This window comes from Pantherophis guttatus, chromosome 9 (genome assembly GCF_059756535.1).
Source record: "Pantherophis guttatus breed Tessera chromosome 9, ASM5975653v1, whole genome shotgun sequence".
NCBI lineage: Eukaryota > Metazoa > Chordata > Lepidosauria > Squamata > Colubridae > Pantherophis > Pantherophis guttatus.
The window spans coordinates 11,951,312-11,972,469 of record NC_142071.1 but is presented as its reverse complement, the minus strand read 5'-3'; the positions used below and the strand labels follow the sequence as shown (position 1 = coordinate 11,972,469).

Sequence of the window (21,158 nt, the reverse complement as noted above, 5' to 3'; positions counted from 1 at the left end):
ACATTTTCAGCAGCTGCGAGGTACAGGTGAGTAGACTTGAGACCTTGGTCTCAGATAATAAACGATGTATAAAAAGGCAGTATCTTTCATATCATTAACATCTATCACCCATTAAAATCTATTAAAATAAAACCAGATGTGGATTCTTGGTGATAAACAAAAACTTTCTTAACATATTTAAGGGTATCCTTTTCTCTTTTATTACTCAACAACTAGGTACCCACTGTTTTTAGCATGGTTTGTTGAATGAAAAAAAAAATTAGCTGCCCACTACAGAATTAGCCATAAACTATCATGATCCACAATGGCTGGATACCTGCAATATTGGTAGCCCAAAACAAACAAATATGACGTCTTGATATGTTGTATGGACCAGATCTCTGGGTTGCAAAGCTGAACCTTAGATATCAGAAGAAAGCTCTAGGCCAGGGGTGTCAAACCCGTGTCATCTCGGCAATGTCACATGACGTATCACAACTTTTTTTCCCCTTTGCTAAACCAGGCATGGGCATGGCCAGCGCATGATGCATCCGGCCTGCAGGCCGCGAGTTTGACAGCCCTGACAGAAACCAAATTATATCTAAAAGATAAAGTCAGTGAGGATTACATTTACTCAGTGAGGACTAGCAGGGAAAGCATCAGTTGAAAAGAATATTTTTTTCCAACCATTCCTTTTCTTAGCAAACCTATAACCTAATTTTTGCTTATATTATGAGTGTTAGACAAGGATGATGTGCAGATATTCTGGCTCACTTTGACATCTCAAGGACCTTTTCTGAAAACAGGAAGCTGTATAACTACCAGCTGAGGGAAGGAAGGAGGGTCATAAGAACTTCAGATTCTTTTGTGCACTTAATCCAACACTTCCAACTCTGTTACTGTTACCTATTACGTCTCCAGTCTGTTTTTGATACAACATGCCAATTTATCCTTAAAGTCTGTGACTTTCTTTTATATTCTTCCTTTTTCATCTCTTTTTTTAAAGATTTCTCCAAGAATCACATAGTAAGGGAAGACTCTAGAAACTAACTATCACTCAGGGTAGAAAAAATACTGTGTTATATGAATCATTTGACCCTGCATTAAGAAAGCTGTAAATACTGTATATTCAATGGTCCCTTGGCTGTGAGGGCAATCTGATTGTGACATCTATCACCTCATTGATTGCCAGGTTGATCCAGTTGATCTGGCTGGCTAGTGAGTCATCCCTTCCTCCCTTATTGCTCCATGAGCTTCCTTTCTATGAAGTAGAAGAGGATGACCACTCCAACTAGGACTGTACCAATAATAGGGTATTCTGTAGCTACTCTCCATTGCTACAATCTGCAACGGACTTTTCCAGTTGTTCAAGCTGGTTCCCCTTTGATAGTTCATAGTTCTAAATTATTCATTTGGGATTTAGAGCCAGTCAATCAACTTTCTCCTGAGCCACATTTCTTTATTATTTTTTCTTTGTTAGACAACTAGAACTGGGTCTAAAGCCCTTTAAGTCTGTTTGACTGTCCCTGTCATCATCAGGTTTAGGAATGGTTAATTTATTCTTTATAGCTCAACCACTGATGACTGTTAAATCACAAATGAGAGCCAATAAAGGGTGAATTGCAGCTGAAATTACACTGTTTATATGACAGTGGAGTGCTGGCTAAAAGATTCATATGCTGTTGATGAAGTACGTTATAAATTTTAATTACCATAGTTTGTACAAATGACATGTTTGAAATGCTATTGAGTAATGTGACCCTGATAATGAAACTATAAAATAAATCATTAACTTTCTGAATGAGATTTTTTTTTAATTTCTAGGCTACATGAAGTAAACTTTTCAATTTATGTCAATGCATTTAAAAAAAAAAAAAAAACCACACACTCAGCAACTCCATTGTCAGGCACTTGCTCTTATCCTGAGACACATGGAAGCATTTTAAAAAGTCATTATCCAAACATTTGAAAATCACAAAGGCAATTCAGTTGTGCAAAACAAAAACAAAACAGCTGAGTCCTGTAAGGTTGTCAGATTGTATATATACATGTGGAGGATGTATAATATATGCTGCTGTGTCTTTGTGTATGTATGTATGTATGTATGTATGTATGTATGTATGTATGTATGTATGTGTGTATTTTTTGGGGTGTCTTCAAATCAATTTTTGCCACTCTGTAACTGCTTGGACAAGTCCCTGCAGTTTTCTTGGCAAAAGAATGAAGTAGCAGTGAGAAAGAAATTATAAGATACTGTATATAAAGGGGAGACAGTTGACTAGGCAGCATATCTGGAACTAGATTGAAAGTGGATAAGAAATCTAAAACAACAATAGAATGGTTTGACATGGTTGAGAGTTCAGTTCTAGGAAATGATAGTTGCTCTTCTTTTCACTTTTTCCAAACTCTCAACATTTACGGTGACCAAAATTGGATTCAGTACTTCAGGTGTGTCTTATCAAGGCTTTATAAAGTGGTACTGAAGGAGACCCCCTCATATGGTATGTCCTAAAAGTATGTATTACAAAGGCCTTGCTTTTATATCATTTATAACGTATCGCCCTTTATCCTAAATCTGTACTCTCAGTAGCAATCTGTTGTAACTATAATGTTGTAACCATTGTAACCACAAGATGTTCCAAGATAGTATTGTGTAAACCCTATAGGATTGTATACTCATAGACTTCTGCTTTTATACTTTTCCATTATATACTTCTGTATTTGTACTTTTCCATTTTACCCATCTGCATGTATGTATACTGTATTATCCTAAGAGGAACTGAAACCGTGCTATGATCATGAAACCTATAAAACCTGCCTCAGGGCGTTGCTCGGGGCTCAGTATTTGTCAGGTTACTGCACTGGGCCTATTGCTGGCAATATTCAATAAAAGCCTGTTTTCTCTGGATCTCTGTGGTCTTGTCTCCTGATTAATTTGGGATTAGTAAGTCCCGCTACATTTCTGGCGAGCCAGCCAGGAGACAACGGAATTTTTAGATTCCTCTGGATCGTCGCCACGCTGTGAAGGACTCGGAGGATCAGGGAAAGTCCCAGGCGCCATCGGACTCTTTTAGTCCGAGGGGCATCCCCGTGGGGCCGGCCCGTCGCAGCATCGGTTGACGTTTCCAAGAACCGCTTAAGAGAGAGACCACGAGACCAGGCACCATTCAATCCAGCTGGAGGGAGAAGAAAAGGACGCCGGCAGGCAAGTACCTGAACCCCTGGGCTAGGGACCAGCCTGTATATCCAGACAACGGGGGGTTGCTGGGAAGGTAAGAGTCACCCAGGGGAATAACCACTAGCCGGTCTAGGGTCAAGCTCCCTCAGGGGGAGGGAGCATATGTAACTGGCCACTGGACGGGTGGAGGAGTGGGGGGGAAGTGCCTGATCACCCTTTCCCTGATGGTACGAGGGGTCAGGGGGACCCCAGGGTCAGAGGGACCCCAAGGTGGGAGGTTTGTCGTGCACGACTGGTGTGTGTGTACCCCGCGATTCCGTCCAGTGACCGTTGAGTGTCCGGGGCTGGCGGCCGGGGAAGAGTGATTGAGAATCCTTCGTGTTTTCCTGGGAAAGAAGGACCCCTTACCTTCTTCCCAACCCCTTTTCCTACTTGTCTTGTCTGGTGCCCTGGGAGGAAAATGGGTGGAGGTGGAAGTACGCCTTTGACCCCCTTGGCATGTATGTTAAAACATTTCAAAGATGCCTACATTAGTCAAGATTACGGCATAAGATGGAGTGGGCAGAGGTTGAGGACGTTCTGTGAAGTGGACTGGCCAGAACTCAGAGTAGGCTGGCCAGCAGCAGGGTCGCTGGACCTAGGGATAGTACTGCAAGTACACCAGAGGGTCTTCCACCCCACCACAGGACATCCTGACCAAGCCCCATACATTGATGTCTGGCTTACTCTAGTACAACATCCCCCCATTTGGCTACAGAAGTGTAAAGCTGCAAGGTGTAGATTATTGGTTTCCCGCACCTTGCCATATAAAAAGGAAAAAACAATCCCCACCATCCTTCCTAGCTGCCCAGAGGAGCTGCCCAATCCGCCACCGTATCTCCCTCGGGGGGACGGTGACTTTAGCCAGAGGGCAAGCACCTCGGTTTCTGGCAGTACAGGAGAAGGAGCCGACACCTTCCTGAGAGCCATGGACGACTTGGGTATCCCCGATTCACCAGGGGTACCTACCCCTATTGACTGCTCCGCCCAAACCAGTTTGGATGGATCGGACAAGGGGGCCCGCCCGAAGGAGCGACAAACCCAGAAAAGCGAACAGATCACCCCCTCCTCTGATGAATTAGAAGGAGCAGTGGGGGGAAAAGAGTTGCCCCTTGGGGAGCAGGAAGGCCCCATAGCTGATCGAACTCGCTCAAAGAATACCAGGCAGAGTGAGGAAGCTGATCCGTCGGAAGACGGACCGGCTCTTCTAAGCCCTCTCAGGAGGGTAGATCAGTCCGTCGTTGAACCAAACAGGGAGCCCGTAATTGTCTCGCTACAGTACTAATACTGATTTTGATTCTATGCCTCTGTTTATACAACCAAGGATTGTATTAGCTTTTTTTGGCTATATGCTCTCTACATGGGGCTCCCCTTGAGGAGCACCCGGAGGCTCCAGCTGGTCCAGAATGCAGCCGCACAAGTAATAATGGGGGCGACTCATCGTTCCCATGTAACACCCCTCTTGCGCAAGCTGCACTGGCTCCCGGCGGTCTTCTGGGTGCGTTTCAAAGTGTTGGTTACCACCTTTAAAGTGCTCCATGGCTTAGGACCTGGTTATCTACAGGACTGCATTCTGCCACCGATTGCCTCCCACCGACCAGTACGCTCCCACAGAGAGGGCCTCCTCAGGGTGCCGTCGGCCAAACAATGTAGGCTGGCGACCCACAGGGGGAGAGCCTTCTCTGTGGGGGGCCTGGCCCTATGGAATGAATTGCCCCCGGACATACGAAGGATCCCCGACCTCCGCACCTTCCATCGTGCTATGAAGACCCTATTATCCAGCAAGCCGGTCTGACGGGATAAAGGATTTTAATTGGGTTTGATAGGGTTTTAAATAACGATTTTAGCTGGGTGTTTTAAATTTGGCCAGTGACTGAATTATTTTAATAAGTTTTTAAATTTTTGTCTTGTATACTGTTTTTACCATGGCTGTTCACGGCCCTGAGTCCTTCGGGAGAAGGGCGGTATATAAATATAATAAAAGTAAAGTAAAAGTAAATATGGCTGCACACTGCTCACTCATGTTTAAGTGATCGTCCACTAAGACTCCAAGGTCCCTCTCACAGTTACTGTTTTGGAGCCAGGTTTTGCCTAATCTTACTTGTGCCTTTGGTTTTTTTTGGCCCAGGTGTAAAATTTTGCTTTTCTTGACATTAAATTTTATTTTGTTGGATAAGGCCCATTGTTCAAGTCTGTCAAGATCTTTTTGGATACTGAGCTTGTCTTCCAGAGTGTTGGCTGTTTCTGCCAGTTTAGTGTTATCTGCAATTTTTTTTTTTTGTTATCTGCAAAAATGTTTTCCTTCTATTCCCTCATCTAAATCATTTATGAAGATATTGAAGAGTACTGGGCCTAAGACAGAACTTTGTGGTACCCCACTGCTTACTTTCCTCCATGTGGATGTAGTACCATTAAGGACTACCCATTGAGTATGGTTTGTCATCCATCGGGTGGTGATCTGTCTATTCCACATTTAGTTTACCAAGAAGTAGGTTGTGGTTTGCTTTGTCAAATGCCTTGCTGAAGTCTAAGTATACTATGTCCACAGCATTTTACTGGTCTACTAATTTAGTCACTTTGTCAAAGAATGAAGTAAGATTGGTTTGGCATGATCTGTTTTTAACACACCCATGCTGGCTACTAGTTATACAGTAACTTTATTTGTTTCTAGATGTTCACAGATCTGTTTTTTATTATTTTTTCCAGTACCTTCCCAGGTATTGATGTTAGGCTGATTGGTCTGTAGTTTCCTGGGTCTGGTCCCCCCCCCTTTTTTTTTTTAAGATGGGAACCACATTAGCTCTTTCCCAATCCTCTGGTAATTACCAAGTGCTCCAAGAATTTTTAAAGATACGATATAATGGTTTTGAGATAACATCTGCCAGCTTTTTCAGATCTCTGGGATGTAATCCATCAGGTCCCAGTGATTTATATTCACCAAAATCAGACAGGTATTCTCTTACCATTTTGTTGCTTATTTTAATTTTTATTTCTAGTCTGTCTTTTACAATTATGTTATTGGTAGGTTGGTCAACAGTTTCCTTTTGTGTGAAAACTGATGCAAAGAATGAGTTAAGCAGCTTGGCTTTCTCTCTACCACCTATTACTTCCTTGCTATCTTCTCTCTTTAGTGGACTGTTTCCTGGACCTTTTTCTTATTATTTATATGTTGAAAGAAACTGTTTTTATTATCTTTGACTTTTGTTGCAAGCCTTTGTCCATTCTGAGCCTTTGCTTTCCTGACTGCATCTTTGCAGATTTGGACTATCTGCTGATATTCTGCCTTAGTTATGTATTCCTCTTTCCATTTTTTGTACTTATATTTTTTGTCTTTCATTTTATCAAAGAGATCTTTATGCAACCATGCTGGTTTCTTGTTGGATTTCTTGTTTTTCCTTTTTAGTGGTATTCTGTTGGACTGGGCTTTTATGATAATATTTTTCAGTGTTTCCCATGCTTCTTGAGTTGTTTTCTTCTTTAGGATTTTTATCCATGAAATTTTGCCTAGGCTCTCTCTCTCTGAATTTGTCAAAATCAGCTCTTCTAAAGTTTAAAACATTGGTTGGAGTATATTATATTGCTTGTGTTTGCATTATATTGAATTCCAGTATGACATGATTACTCTTGCCCAAGGTCCCAGCAACTTCAATTCCTTCTATCTCTTCTTCTCTATTAGTAAGAATTAAGTCCAGTATAGTTTTTTTTTCTCTAGTTCCCTCCTCTACCTTTTGGATGACAAAGTTGTCAGCTAAGTTGGTTAGGAATCTGATTGATCCCCCACTTGCTGCAGAGTTTGTCTCCCAGTTGATATCAGGGTAGTTAGAGTCTCCCATTATTATTATGGTATGTTTTCTACATACATTTGTTAATTATTAGCAGAGTTCATCTATTTCTTCTGTTTGGTTGAGTGGCCTGTAGTATATAACTATAGCCATATTTTTTTTCCTTTTATATTGTCCCATATGGATTCTAGGAGGTTTTCATCCTTGCTTTTGTGTTTTTCTGTAGGAATGTAGTGATCTTATATATATAATGCAACTCCATCTCCTCTTTTGTTAGTTCTGTTTCTTTTGAATAGTTTATATCCTTCTATCAGAACATTCCAATCATGAGTTTCATCCCACCTAGTTTCAATAATGGCAACCATATCATATCTGCCTTCATGTACTAATACTTCAAGTTCACCCTGTTTGTTCCCTAAACTTTGAGCATCAGTATATAGGCATTTGAGTCCTTTATTGGTCTTGGATATGTTTCTTATATCTCCTACTTTGTAACTGGGATTTCCATCCTTTTCATCACTCTCTATTTCGTTATGTTTTTCTTTTCTTTTTTAATTTCTTTTTTCTCTTTACTCCCTTCTTATGTGATTGGTTATCTAGTGTTTTTTCCTTGGAATTAGGTTCTATAGGTCATGAAGATTGGCTCCTCTCTCCCCTCAATTTTAGTTTAAAGCCCTTTGGATAAGATGAGCCAGTCATTTTCTGAATGTATTGTTTCCAGTTCTTGTGAAGTGCAGTCCATCCCTTGCCAGTAACCCTTCATCTAGGTAATGCAGATCATGATCTAGGAAGCTAAAGTTCTGTTGTCAACACCAGTTTTTAAGCCAGTGGTTCATTTCTAAAATCCTTTGCTCTCTCATTGGATGTTGGCCTTTTGTTGGAAGTATAGATGAATACTCTGAACTTTAGGTGGGGAGAGATGGAAGAGAATAAAGTATATATCTCCATTGACTTGAAAGCATCTTTGAAATATTTAACAACTTGTATGTTTTCTATGGCATGTGCCATAGCATTTCAAATGTTATAGCTAGCTGTGCATTTATATGCCATATATTTTTCTTCACTCTTAAAATAGCCAGATGTGGGTATTAAAATGCAGTTGAATTTGTGCTTCCTCTTAAAGTGCTCTGTTGAAACAGAAAAGGCCATTGGCCTTTAAAATGAATACCATTTTTAACCATCTCTTTCCCCACAGATGTTAAATCTCTGTCCAAATATACTGTACATGGCTATAGGTTTTCTCAGAATATTTTTTCAAAAATGTTGCCAATTTTTCTCAGTTTTCACTTTATTATGCAAATGTTCTGTCCACCACTGAGTGGAGAAATATTGTACTAGTATTGTTTATACTTTTTATTAAAATATGGCACTTACAGTATAGACAAATGCTTAAGATAATTTATGTAAGGAACTGAGCTTCTCGAAGAAACTCTCACTTCAGCTGGAGGATAATGCTGGCCACACATTTGATGCTTGGTGTATTCACAACTATCAGAAAAATCTATCACTGAAACAGCTAAAGAAAAATTCAATTGAGCATAGAGTATCTCTATGCAACTCAAGATCATGTCCCTATTTAACTTACAATCTAAACTCTAGCAAGCATAGGATCACCTTATGTTGGTTAAGATCCTACAATGTGGATGGGGAAAAAAGCTACTTGGGAATGTGTTTTAATTTAATTTATGTGCTGTCTCTTATCAGCTCAAATACAAGCTCTTCCTGTTCACTCACTATTAAAAGAAAGGACCACATTACTGCTGTTATAAACCATTGATTAAGGTTTATAATAGCAATAATCCTCTCAAAATTCATTGTTACTGCAGTTAATGACCAGTTTATTACAGCGTTAACCATCCTTGGCAATGGGCTAAGTTGTTTAATGCTGGTAATGACCAATTTCTAAAGGGTTATTGCTTAAGTAACAATCCTTAGTTAGATATGTTCCTAACCAACAGATATAGCTCCAGCTGGAACCTTCTCTTGTGAAATAATTGTACGTTATTATTCCCAAGTTTTGCCATTATACTTCAAAGTTTCAAATCCAAAGGGTCATATAGTGGGGAAAGTATCAAAGAACTGACAGCAAAGTACTAAAGTAAGTTCTGAACTGGTACTCAGATTTATGGACATGATCAGATTTGCAATATAGTAATGTATAAGAACAGTAACAAAGGACATAATTTGGGACTGTATTCATAACACATCTGTCAACAGGATCCAGCTGATTAGACAACTACTAGCCAGCAACAGCAAAGTGGCTCAAACAAAGTCAGCTGCTGTTATTAGGATACAAAATTCAAAATGATTAGAAAGCAGCAAAGAGCTAGAGGTTTATGTGACTCTCTGGTGCTATCTAGAGATCATTCCGATTTTTGCTGCTCGGATACAATATCCCTAATAGTTGCAGGACTGCCTTGCTTTCAAGATTTTATGTGCACTGGGGATTTACTGGCGAAATGAGTAGGGAACACAGGTTTGAAGAATGCACTTCTTAGAAGACTCCTGATTTTTTTTTAAGCTGTGTGAATTTTTTAAAAAGTTATGTGGGTTTGCAACTTAAATCCCAGATACTATGATTCCACTCCAGATGAAACACACTTACGGTTCCTTACTTTTGAGAGCCAGTTTGGTCTAGTGGTTGTGGAACCAGGCTACAAAACTGACAGACTATGAGCACTAGTCCCAAACTTACTCTAGTTGTCTGGGTGATTTTGAGTAATTTTGGGGCAGCCATAGGGAAAAGATAGCTAGATAGAGGAGAGAGGAGAGATGATTAGGTAGGTAAGCAGGCAAGCAGGCAGGTAAATGAAGATAGACAGGCAGGCAGATAGATGATAGATGGATTTTCAAAAGAATTATATTCAACACATTAAATGAGAACTAGGAGAATAATATATAGGATAATTTTTCCACCTGACTCTAAGGATAAATGTGTGCTCCTTAGAGATACAATCGTAAAACAGATTCTGGGTTAGAGAAATTCCAAATACTTATTTTGTGAAACAGAGAAGGACAAATAAGATCAAAGTTAGTTCACTCCATGATTTATGGATCTGTTCAGTATGAAAAAGAAATGGGGGTGGGGGTCATCTTCATGATCTTCTGTAGATTCCTAAGTGCAGTACTACCTCCCACCTCTGGAATAAGATGATGGAGATAGAGTAGGTCAGTCAGATACAGATAGTTGTGCATTACTATAGAAAAGACTTACTCTTGTCTTTAATTAAATACAAACTTCACCACAGAACCTATAGAGGACAAATGTGCCATAGAACAACCACTGCCAATGCCTGCTCTAATGTTCTACTCTACCTATTGCTTACTTGCTTGCCTTATCTGGATTCTTTTTAATAGTCAGCAAAAATCTCACTGACAGTGCAGTGTGTCTCCTTTGTTTTTGCCAAATAAATATCTCTCTGGAAGGCCAAACTTATTACAAGTGGGGGAGAAAGTGATTCAAGGCAAGAATCTTTCTTCCTGAACGGTGCCTCCCTCTCTGTTCACCCTACACTGATAAAGATAGCTACATTTGGACTACAACAGTCCTGATCCTTGCTTGTAATTATCCTTGGCAAGCAAACTATCTTTATTTCTGTTACACAATGGATTTGTACAGTAAGGCTGAAAATGACCAAAGTAGATGTGATGTTTCAAAATGTTCAGATTAGGCTATGCAATGAATGGAAATGGTAATGATATGGCTATGAACCTGAGAACATGAGTCACTTTAGAGTGGGAGAAGATGAACAAGCTAGGAAAGACCCAGCAGTGGACAAGCACAGGTGGCTATAATGATAGTGTCTCTATAAAAGAGAATCCTAAAGAATGTCACTTAAAAAGAATGAGAAGAACTAGGATAGTATATTTATTTGAGGTTCCCTTTCTTCTCATTACTTCTTACATCAGTGTAAATGTTCTTTCCATTTTTGTTTTCACCATTAAAATCAATGGTCCAGCAAATGACTATGTGAGGAAAGTCAAAATACTGGAAATAAGAAGCTTAACTGATCAGTTTTATTGCCTTGAAGTATCATTCTAACTAATAATTTCAAATATTAAATTATAGTTTGGATGGGTTCAGTCAAGGTGTGGGGTTTGAAACAAGTGATTCATTATCCTCTTCTTTAAAAAAAGAAGAAAAAAAGGATCAGCCTAGAAAGGAAATTCAGATCAAAGGAACTACCGTAATAGACTTTGCTTTGGCGGAAATGTATCAGTTAATCAGTGACCATAAATTAGTGCAGCAGCATCTTCATAAATTGCTCAATGCTACGATGATTGAATAATGCTCAGTTGTCATATACAAACAGACATGTATTAAAAAAAAATAAAGGCATAGAACAGCTATTCAAAACGAAGAGCAAAGTTTAGGGATAATTCCACTTACCCATACCTTCCTCTGACTCAGAATTTATGTTCTTCCTGCTGTTGCTCAATTACAATTCTAAGCAATCCTAGCTATTTTAACCAGCAGTAGATTTTATTCAGCAACATCTGGAATTATTAATGGAGCAATTAATTCCTCACCTTTCTTTAAGCAACTGAGCAACACTTTTTATGACTATTTGGGCAATCCTGGGAGGATGTAAATATGTCAGACTTGGCCCATTGAATTGGCTAATGACTGCACGCTGCAGTTCTGAGCTATTCCTCCATTGTAGTTCTACTGCTATTATCTCAGCTGTGGGACATTCAAAAAATAAAAGGAGGAAGAGGGCACCTGACTTCCATGGCTTTGTCCAGAATGGGAAGCCAGGCTGGGTCATCCAGGATGTGTCAGTCTTTTCCACCTACATATTATTCTTGCCATAAATCCCCTGACAAGCTTGAACTTTTCCTCGACTGACATGTTTACAAGGGAAGTGCCTCTTTGACAGGAAAATTAAGCATATCCATCATTTAACAAGCTTCTTAATGAATGGCTCGCAGATCACCCTAGGCCTGGTAAAGTAATTTATTGATCCTAGATTGTCTCCCCAATCTTTTTCTATTGTTTTTTTTTTTCCTGAAGAAGAGTTTTCTGTGTCATGGCCAAAATTACACTGGTTTTGCTCTGAGTTAATTAAGTGGGCATTTAAAAGGGCATATGGCTCCTTGGACCCAAACATTTTATTTTATTACCCTTTCTCCTTTCTTTTACCCTTCGTTCCCTTCACCCTACCTCTTTGTCAGAACCTAGGGAACAAATGCCAGCTGTGGGCTTCTCACACCCACTTAAACATATGGAAGTGATTGCCTTTCTCTTTGTAATTATCCAGAAGCTAGCATTTCAATGGCTTGAGGTTTTATGTCCCAGAAACCAACCCATTCCTACATAAAACATGTTTATGGGGTTTTTCTTTCCCTTAAGGTTTTTCCCCCTCCATGGTTCTGTTAGGTCTAAAGTGAATAGGACCCAACTATCAGCCAGCAGGTGATGTCTACGTTTTAGGCCTTCTAGGAACAGATCCCTGTAGGACTCTTTATAAAGACCACTGAGAATGGTTTGCTAAGATGTAACTAAAGGACAATGGGCCAAGTTGCAACTGGTGAACCACAGAAATATTTCTTGCATGGAAAATTAGTTGCTGAAGGTAGGGAAATGGTGGGCAACATGAGTCATCCTGCCTCGTTCTAGTCTTTTGTTGTTGTTCCTTCAGTCCCTGGAGCTCTTCTGCAGGGCCAATCTGGGTTGGACTGTAACCAGATGTTTTGTTTTCCAAGCTTTTGGATTCACAGAGGAATTTCCTGAGGATAGGCTCCAGCAAGAGTTTGAAAACTCAGAAGACAAAATCTCTGGTCTTGGTGACCGACCCAGATTGTATCCTGCAATATTATCCCAGGACATGTATATTCACCTTCATTCGTGGAGCTTCTTCTGTTTCCAAAATTTTCCATCATGGTTTCCCCCATTTGCAAGGATGATGTCTGGAGGCTATAAAATAGTTTTAGAAGCAATGGTGACCACAGCAACCACAATCATGTCTCAAAAAGAGCCACTGGTGGTGGTGTCAACATGCAAACACTATGATTATATACTAACATTGGGGTATCTGATACAAGTATGAAAGCCCAGCATTTCTGTCATTACATCATCATCCATGTGTCACCATTTGTATCCCCCCTACAGAGGACTGTATCTACTTTTAAAAAAAAAATATTTTGCAGTCACATGTTTTTACACAACTTCCAAGAACACAGATAATTCTAGTCTTACCCATATGGATGACTTAGACATACTTACTTTTACTGTTCATTTTTACATATATGGGAAAATATATAGAATATTAACTGAATTAGAAGATCAGACAAAAGGTTTAAAAATAATTTGGGAATCAGATTTAGGAGAAATAAATGATAATGATTGAAAAAATATTTGAAATTGAAGAGTATATAAGATGGTAAGGAAAATGGATATAAAGTGATATGGAGGTGGTACCTAACACCATGTAAATTAAATCAAATCAAATAGATGTTAAATATACAAATATTTGTTGGAGGTGCAAGAAAGAGGTTGGAACATATAAACACATGTGGTGGGATTGTGATAGTGCACAAAAAAATATGGGACATGGTGTTTAGGGAAATTAGAGCATTTTTGAATGTAAATTTAGATATGTCACCAAGGATTGCATTACTGTTGCTGGTGGAAAAACAGGATATAAATGAAACAAAAAAGGAATTGATTGTAAATTTGATAATGGCAGCTAGATTAGCGATGGCTAAATATTGGGGATGAAATTGGGATATTCAAAGAAATGAGTGGTATAATGAAATGTGGAGTATGGCAACAAATGATAAATTAACAACAGAAATTAAATTTTAAAAAAGGGATGATTAAAGTAAACAATTATAATGAAATATGGAGGAATTTATAAAAACAGTGTTGGTGGAAGGCAAAGGGAATAAACCTATTCAAGAATATATGTTGTTTTGGAGGGGATAAGGGCACAATTGGAATATATTGTATATCTTTTAGCTATTATAAAAGAAGAAATATAAGGAAAAAAATGGTCTCCAGGGGGTGCACTGTAATATTTGACTTTTTTTCCTTTTTTGTATTTAGATTTATATGTATTATGTTTGCATTACTTGTATTTAAAATAAAAAATATTATATATAAAAAAGAAGTTTTTTTAAAAAAAATCTCTTGCAGTCACATGTTTTTACACAACTTCCAAGAACACAGAGAAAATTCTAGCCTTACCCATATGGATGACTTAGACAAACTTACTTTTACTGTTCATCTTAACCATTTTTTGTCCACTTTTGCATTGGAAGATGGAATCATTTGTCATTTTAAATAGCATGTTAAATAAAAATGGAAGTACACAAGGCATTTCTAGAGCTAATTTAACATTTCCAGATATTGAAGAAGCCTTTTAGGTATCATCATTCTAAGCTCTAATCACTACTGGTATAACATTCTTTTTTCATATAAAATATTATTAATAAAAGTAAAGAGAATAAAATAATATTTTATTTCTTTAATATTTATTAAATGTTATTCATTTAAATTATTTTATGTTATTTATGTAAACTGAATAATAAATATGTGATTGGTTTAAATTGTTCTCAGTAGCTTAAACACAAGCTCATAGCATCTGGAAGCAAACAACTGCCAAACTTGAGAGGGGAACTTCTAGTGGGTGGGGTAAGATCCAGAGCATCTGGAGAACTTCTACCATTCTCATTACTTCAGAAGCATTTTTGCATTTCTGGGAATGAGACCTCTGGGTGGCCTTTGGGACAAACTGACAAGCATTGACCAATCTCATGATTTCACTGAGATTTTGCAATATTTGGCTCTCAGTTGAAAGCTTTTGCACTCAAGGGTGCTGAAAGGAGAACAATGGTGTTTGTTTTATTTTCTGGCTTGGGATAACAAGCATTCTTGTCCTAGAAATTCTGACCTAGAGAAACTGAAAGGAGGGGGGGGAAGAGCAACGTTCTTTTGTAAAAATCTGCCACGTCTTCAATGTGGTTCTTCAATTGTATTATTAAAATACATTTAATAATTTTCTCAGGTCACCATCATTCTTGGGACACAGTTGCTGTTGCATCTGCTATTTTAATTTTCCACGATGCTTCCAATTTATCATTACTTTGGAATTGAAATCATTAATAAGGAGTCTGTGGCCACCCACAGATACTTCCTTCAACACCAACAAGAAGACCTGCCTGACTTAATTTTCAGTTAAAAATAAAATAAAAGAAAATAGGAAAGGAACACATAAAAGTCTCCACCATCATTTTTATTTCTAAGACTAAAGCTAACAGATATGGGTGTAAAACTGTGGACAAACATTGGATGACAGCAAAGTCTGCTCTTTATCCCCTTGCTGCCATTTGTTGTCCATTTATTGCCATTTATTGGTGGATAAAAGAGGAGATGGTCACTCTAACAGGGACATAAATACAATAGCAGTATAGCATGTCCTATATGCATGATTTTCAATTTAAAGCAAATGTTTGACTTCCAATTCAGATTGTCAATGCATTTCTTTTAACTAAAACAGCAATGGTTTAAAATGCAGGCTCTTCATGTCCCCTGAACTTTTGACAGCATTGTCTTCTAAAATGGTTTGGAAGAGTTGAGAATTTTTTATCAATTTTCTGATTCAACTATGAAAAATAGAAAAATGTAGGTTAGACATCATCACCACCAGATGGATTTGTAACTGGCTGACCAACCACACTCAACGTGGAGTCCTCAATGGAACTGCATCTACATGGAGGGAAGTACCCCAGGGCTCTGTGTTAGGCCCAGTACTCTTCAACATTTTCATCAATGATTTGGATGAGGGGATCAATGGGGGACTTATCAAATTTGCAGATGACACCAAGCTAGCAGGAATAGCCAACACTCCAGAAGGTAGGCTTAAGATACAGAAGGATCTTGACAGATTTGAACATTGGGCACTATCTAACAAAATGAAATTCAATGGTGAAAAAAGTAAGGTTTTACATTTAGGCCAAAAAAACAAAATGCATAGGTACAGTATATGTGGTATCTCACTCAATAGTAGTAACTGTAATAGAGAAAAGATAGAACAATATTTAAGAAAATCTGACCTACCTAAAATACCTGAAATTTATAAAAAAGCACTAGAAGAAAGAATAACGATGATGGAATTAACTGAAGCAATCAAAAAATAAAAGAATGGGAAAACACCGGGCCTGAATGGATTACCAGTAGAATTATACAAGACATTGCAAGATGTACTAAGCAATGTAATGTTGGAAGTATTTAATGAACTCTTAGTAAATGCAAAGATACCATACTCATGGATGGAGGCATACATTACTCTTATACCTAAAGAAGACACAGATTTACAACAAATTAAAAACTACAGACCGATTTCATTGTTGAACGCTGACTATAAAATATTTGCATCAGCAAACAGATTAAAAAAGTTGTTAAATGAATTTATACACATAGATCAAAATGTTTTTTTTACCTAAAAACAGATTAGAGATAATATGAGAACAATTTTTGAATACAACCAAAAGCAATGGGTGAAAAATAATCAAGGAGAGAAGCAACCTAGAAATAAAGAGAAATTTCCTGACAGTTAGAACAATTAATCAGTGGAACTAATCCAGAGGTAGTGAATGTTCCAACACTGGAAGTTTTCAAGGAGAGATTGGATAACCATTTGTGTGAAATGGTATAGGGTTTCCTTCCTGCCTAAACTGGACTAGAAGACCTCCAACGTCCCTTCCAACTATTATTATTATTATTATTATTATTATTATTATTATTATTATTATTATTATTATTAATTATTATTATTATTATTATTATTTAATCTTTAGTGAGATTCACAGCCTTTGAGGCTGGTTAATAGCTCAGCAGCTCGAGTCCTAACCAAGGACCTAGGAACTGTTAAGGTATCGTCGGAGGATGTAAGCTGTTCTGAGTAAGGTGGTTTTTTGTAGAGTCAAAATGTTCAAGTCTGGCAAATTTAGAATTTCTAAATAGCGGGGTAGCCCTTTGGGTATTGCTCCAAGGGCTCCAATTACAATCGGGACAACACAGGATTTCTTTTTCCACAGTCGCTCAACTTCAATTTGCAAGTCCCGGTACTTTGTGATTTTTTCTTGCTGCTTATCTTCAATCCGTGCATCACCAGGTATTGCAATGTCAATGAACCATACTTTTTTCTTTTCAACTATTGTTATGTCAGGTGTGTTGTGGATCAAGTGCCTGTCAGTCTGAATCCTAAAGTCCCACAAGATCTTGAGTTTCTCATTCTCTAAAACTTTCTCAACCTGATGTTCCCAGTGGTTTTTGCTGTACTCAAATCCAAACTTCTGGCACAATTTCCAGTGAATGATCTTAGCAACACGGTCATGGCGTTGTAGGTAGTCAGTTTGTGAAATTTTGCTGCACCCACTGATCAGGTGGTCGACTGTCTCATCTTTCTCATTGCAGAGGCGGCATTTGCTGTTGGTGGTAACATGTTGAATTTTTGCTTTCATGCAGTTTGTGGCTAGGGCTTGTTCTTGAGCTGCCAAAATAAAGCTTTCTGTTTCTTTTTTCAGTAGTCCTGATCTTAACCAGTTCCAAGTTAGTTTCTGGTCAGCTTTGCCTTCAATACTTTTCAAGTATTGGCCATGCAGAGCTTTGCTTTTCCAATTTTCAGCTCGCTGCTCAATTACTTCTTTCTTGTATTCTGCTTTTGTTTTAGTTGTCTTTAAAAAGTCTCCTTTATTTACTTCCTTAATCATTAGTTCTTCACCTTTCTGGATGTAATCATTCAAGCTGCATTTTTCTTCTTCCACAGTCTGCTTTACTTGTAGGAGTCCTCGACCACCCTCTGCTTTTGGTAAATATAATCGGTCAACATCACTTTTAGGGTGCAAGGCATGATTCGTTGTCATAAGCTTCCTTGTTTTTCTGTCCAAATTGTCTAACTCCATCTGGGTCCAGTCAATTATTCCTGCAGAGTATCTAATCACAGGTATAGCCCAGGTATTTATGGCTTTTATGATGTTTCCTCCACTCAATTTGGACATTAATATCTTACGAATTCGCCGAATGTACTTGGCTGAATTTGATTCCTTGACTTTATTATGCATTAAGTCAGAGGTTTCTAAAATCCCCAAGTACTTGTAGCCTTCTTCTGATTTTACTGCCTTTATCATTTCTTCATTCTCTAGTTCTATTCAATCCTCTTCTATGATCTTGCCTGCTTTGGTTACTATTGTTGCACATTTGTCAATTCCAAACTGCATACCGATATATTGGCTGAATTCTTTTGTGCTTTCAATTAATAAATTCATTAGCCATAAGTTTCATTTTCCAGAGGTTCATTGAAGATTCCATGAATTTTTGTATGTTGCTGCTGATGCCTAACATTTCCAGGCATTTCTTGATCCAGCTATGGGGAACTGAATCAAATGCTTTCTTATAGTCTATCCAAGCCATGAACAGGTTGCTTTGTCTTTTCTTTGAGTTCTTTAGGATTAGTTTGTCAATCAGCAATTGATCCTTTGTTCCTCTTGAGTTTTTGCAGCATCCTTTCTGTTCTACAGGAAGCAAGTTATTTCTTTCCAGGTATCCATAGATTTGGTTTGCAATGATACCAGTAAGAAGCTTGTATGTTGTTGGCAAACAGGTGATTGGCCTATAGTTTCCAGGGTCCTTTCCTTTTTCTTTATCTTTTTGGATCAAAAATGTCCTACCAGTTGTCATCCATTCATCATTTTCAGGTGTTTTTAGGATCTGGTTCATCTGGGTTGCCAATCTTTTGTGCACACTTGTAGGTGCCTTTAATCAGAAGCCATGCAGCTCATCCGGTCCAGGTGCACTCCAGTTCTTCACTTTTCTTGACTGTCTTTGCACCATTGCTTTTGTTATTTTCACGTCTTCCATTTTATGCACTTTAATAAAGTCCTCAAACTGTTTGATCCATTTTGCATTTCTGTTGTGCTTCTTGTTGTTTTCCCACAAATTCTTCCAGAATTTCAGAGCTTTCTCTTTATCAGGCTTTTCATTTGTTGTTACTCCATCTCCATTTTCTAAGCTCTTATAAAACTGGTGCTGATTTGCTCTGAACTGTGAGTTTTCCTTGAACTGAGTTACTCGGTTTTCATACCTTTAATCTTTTCAGCAATGGCAACAACCCTCTGCTTCAGCTCTTCAATTACTACCACAATCTCCTTATTCCTCAGATCGTATCTTGCTTCCAGGCTGCTTTTGACCTGCTTGTTCTTTAGCTGACCTTGCCTTAGGTTCTTCAAGTTGCTCAAATCTCCACGTACTTTTTTGATCTTCAATTCTAACCGAATTTTCCACTTAGGCTTCCCCTTCTTGCCTCTTTGGTTCTTTTGTATTTTCAACCCCAGTTCTTTGGTGGTTATGACAGCTGCTGCATACATACAAAATACATCATCATCATCATCATCATCATCATCATTATTATTATTATTATTACTACTATTATACACAAACTTGACAGTATACACAGCAAACAAGATAACCATGCTGGATTTCGTATCCCAAATCACTAGTTGAACACTTCCCAAGTGTTTAGGACTGCGTGATGTATCGGCGGATTATGCGAGCAGATCCCAGTAAGGTGGCCTTCTGCAGCTGACCAATAGTGATCTTGTCAGCGCCAATTGTTTTTAAGTGCTTGCCTAGGTCTTTGGACACAGCACCCAATGTGCTGAGTACCACTGGAACCACCTGCACTGGTTTATGCCAGAGTCTCTGCAGTTCGATTCTCAAGTCCTGATATCTGGTGACCTTTTCAAGTTGTTTTTCGTCAATTCTGCTGTCATCAGGTATGGCAATGTCGATGATCCACACTTTTTTCTTCTCCACAATCGTGATATCCGGGGTATTGTGTTCCAAAACTTTGTCAGTCTGTATTCGAAAGTCCCACAGTAGTTTTGCATGCTCATTTTCGACCACTTTTTCAGGTTTATGATCCCACCAGTTCGTTGCTACAAGCAGATGGTAGTTGTGACACAAGTTCCAGTGGACCATCTGAGCGACTGTGTTATGATGTTGTTTGTAGTCAGTCTGAGCTATTGTCTTGCAACCGCTCAGTATATGATCAATGGTTTTATCCGCTTCTTTGCAGAGTCTGCATTTGGGGTCATCAGTAGATTTTTCTATTCTGGCTTTGATTATGTTCATTCTGATGGCTTGTTCCTGGGCTGCAAGAATCAAGCCTTCTGTCTCTTTCTTCAGTCTTCCGTTGGTCAGCCATAACCAGGTCTTTTCCTTATCTACTTTTCCCTGGATCTTCTCAAGGAACTGTCCATGCAGTGCTTTGTTACACCAGCTGTCAGCCCGATTTTGCATTGCTGTTTTCCTATATTGAGTCTTGGTTTGCTGCACTTTGAGCAGCTTCCTCTTGTTGACCTCCAGCAGAGCTGGTTCAACACTGTCTTTCACACAATCTGCCAGAGCATGCTTCTCTTCTTCGACTGTCTGCTTCACTTGCAGAAGTCCTCTGCCGCTTGCTTTTCTGGGCAAATATAGCCTGTCGATGTCACTACGTGGGTGCAGAGCATAGTGTATATCATCAGTTTTCTTGTATTCCTATCCAGGCTGTCCAGCTCTGCCGGTGTCCAGTTTACGATCCCAGCAGTATATCTGATGATGGGTATGGCCCAGGTATTTATAGCCTTGATGGTGTTACCGCCATTCAGTTTGCTTTTTAGAAGTTTCCTGACTCTTTGTGTGTATTCTTTGCTGACCACATTTTTCACTTGCCCGTGCTTGATATTGTCCAGCTGCAGTATGCCCAGGTATTTGTAGGCTTCGGGTTGGTGGCACTTGATGGTTTGTCCATTGGGCATTTCAATTCCATAACTTTCTACGATCTTCCCTTTCTTCAGTGCCACTGTGGCACATTTGTCCAGGCCGAACTCCATGCTGATGTCAGTGCTGAAAATTCAAACTGTATTGGTCAGTGACTGGATTTCAATTTTTGATTTTTCGTATAACTTCAGGTCATCCATATACAGCAAGTGAGAGATTTTCTGTGAATTTTTAGCAGTTTGATAACCCAGGTTAGTTTTCTGTAAAATTGTTGACAGAGGGGTCATGGCGATGATGAACAGCAGAGGTGACAAAGAATCACCCTGGAAAATCCCTCTTTTGATGTTGACCAGTCCATAGCTTTCACTTCCAATAAACAGTTCTGTTCTCCAGTGCTTCATCGCATTTACAATGA

The 21,158-nt window shown here is 38.7% G+C and overlaps 1 protein-coding gene across 1 annotated transcript; it reads right to left on the bottom strand.

Moving 5' to 3' along the window:
- Positions 1 to 19,456: 19,456 nt before the first annotated feature.
- LOC148112471 (uncharacterized) lies at positions 19,457 to 20,856 on the bottom strand. The gene is made up of 2 exons (XM_087875856.1): positions 20,680 to 20,856; positions 19,457 to 20,521 (listed from the first exon to the last, which is right to left on the bottom strand). The coding sequence occupies exons 1-2, from the start codon at positions 20,854 to 20,856 to the stop codon at positions 19,499 to 19,501; spliced, it is 1,200 nt and encodes a 399-aa protein (XP_087731982.1). The 3' UTR covers positions 19,457 to 19,498.
- Between the last annotated feature and the right edge of the window lie 302 nt (positions 20,857 to 21,158).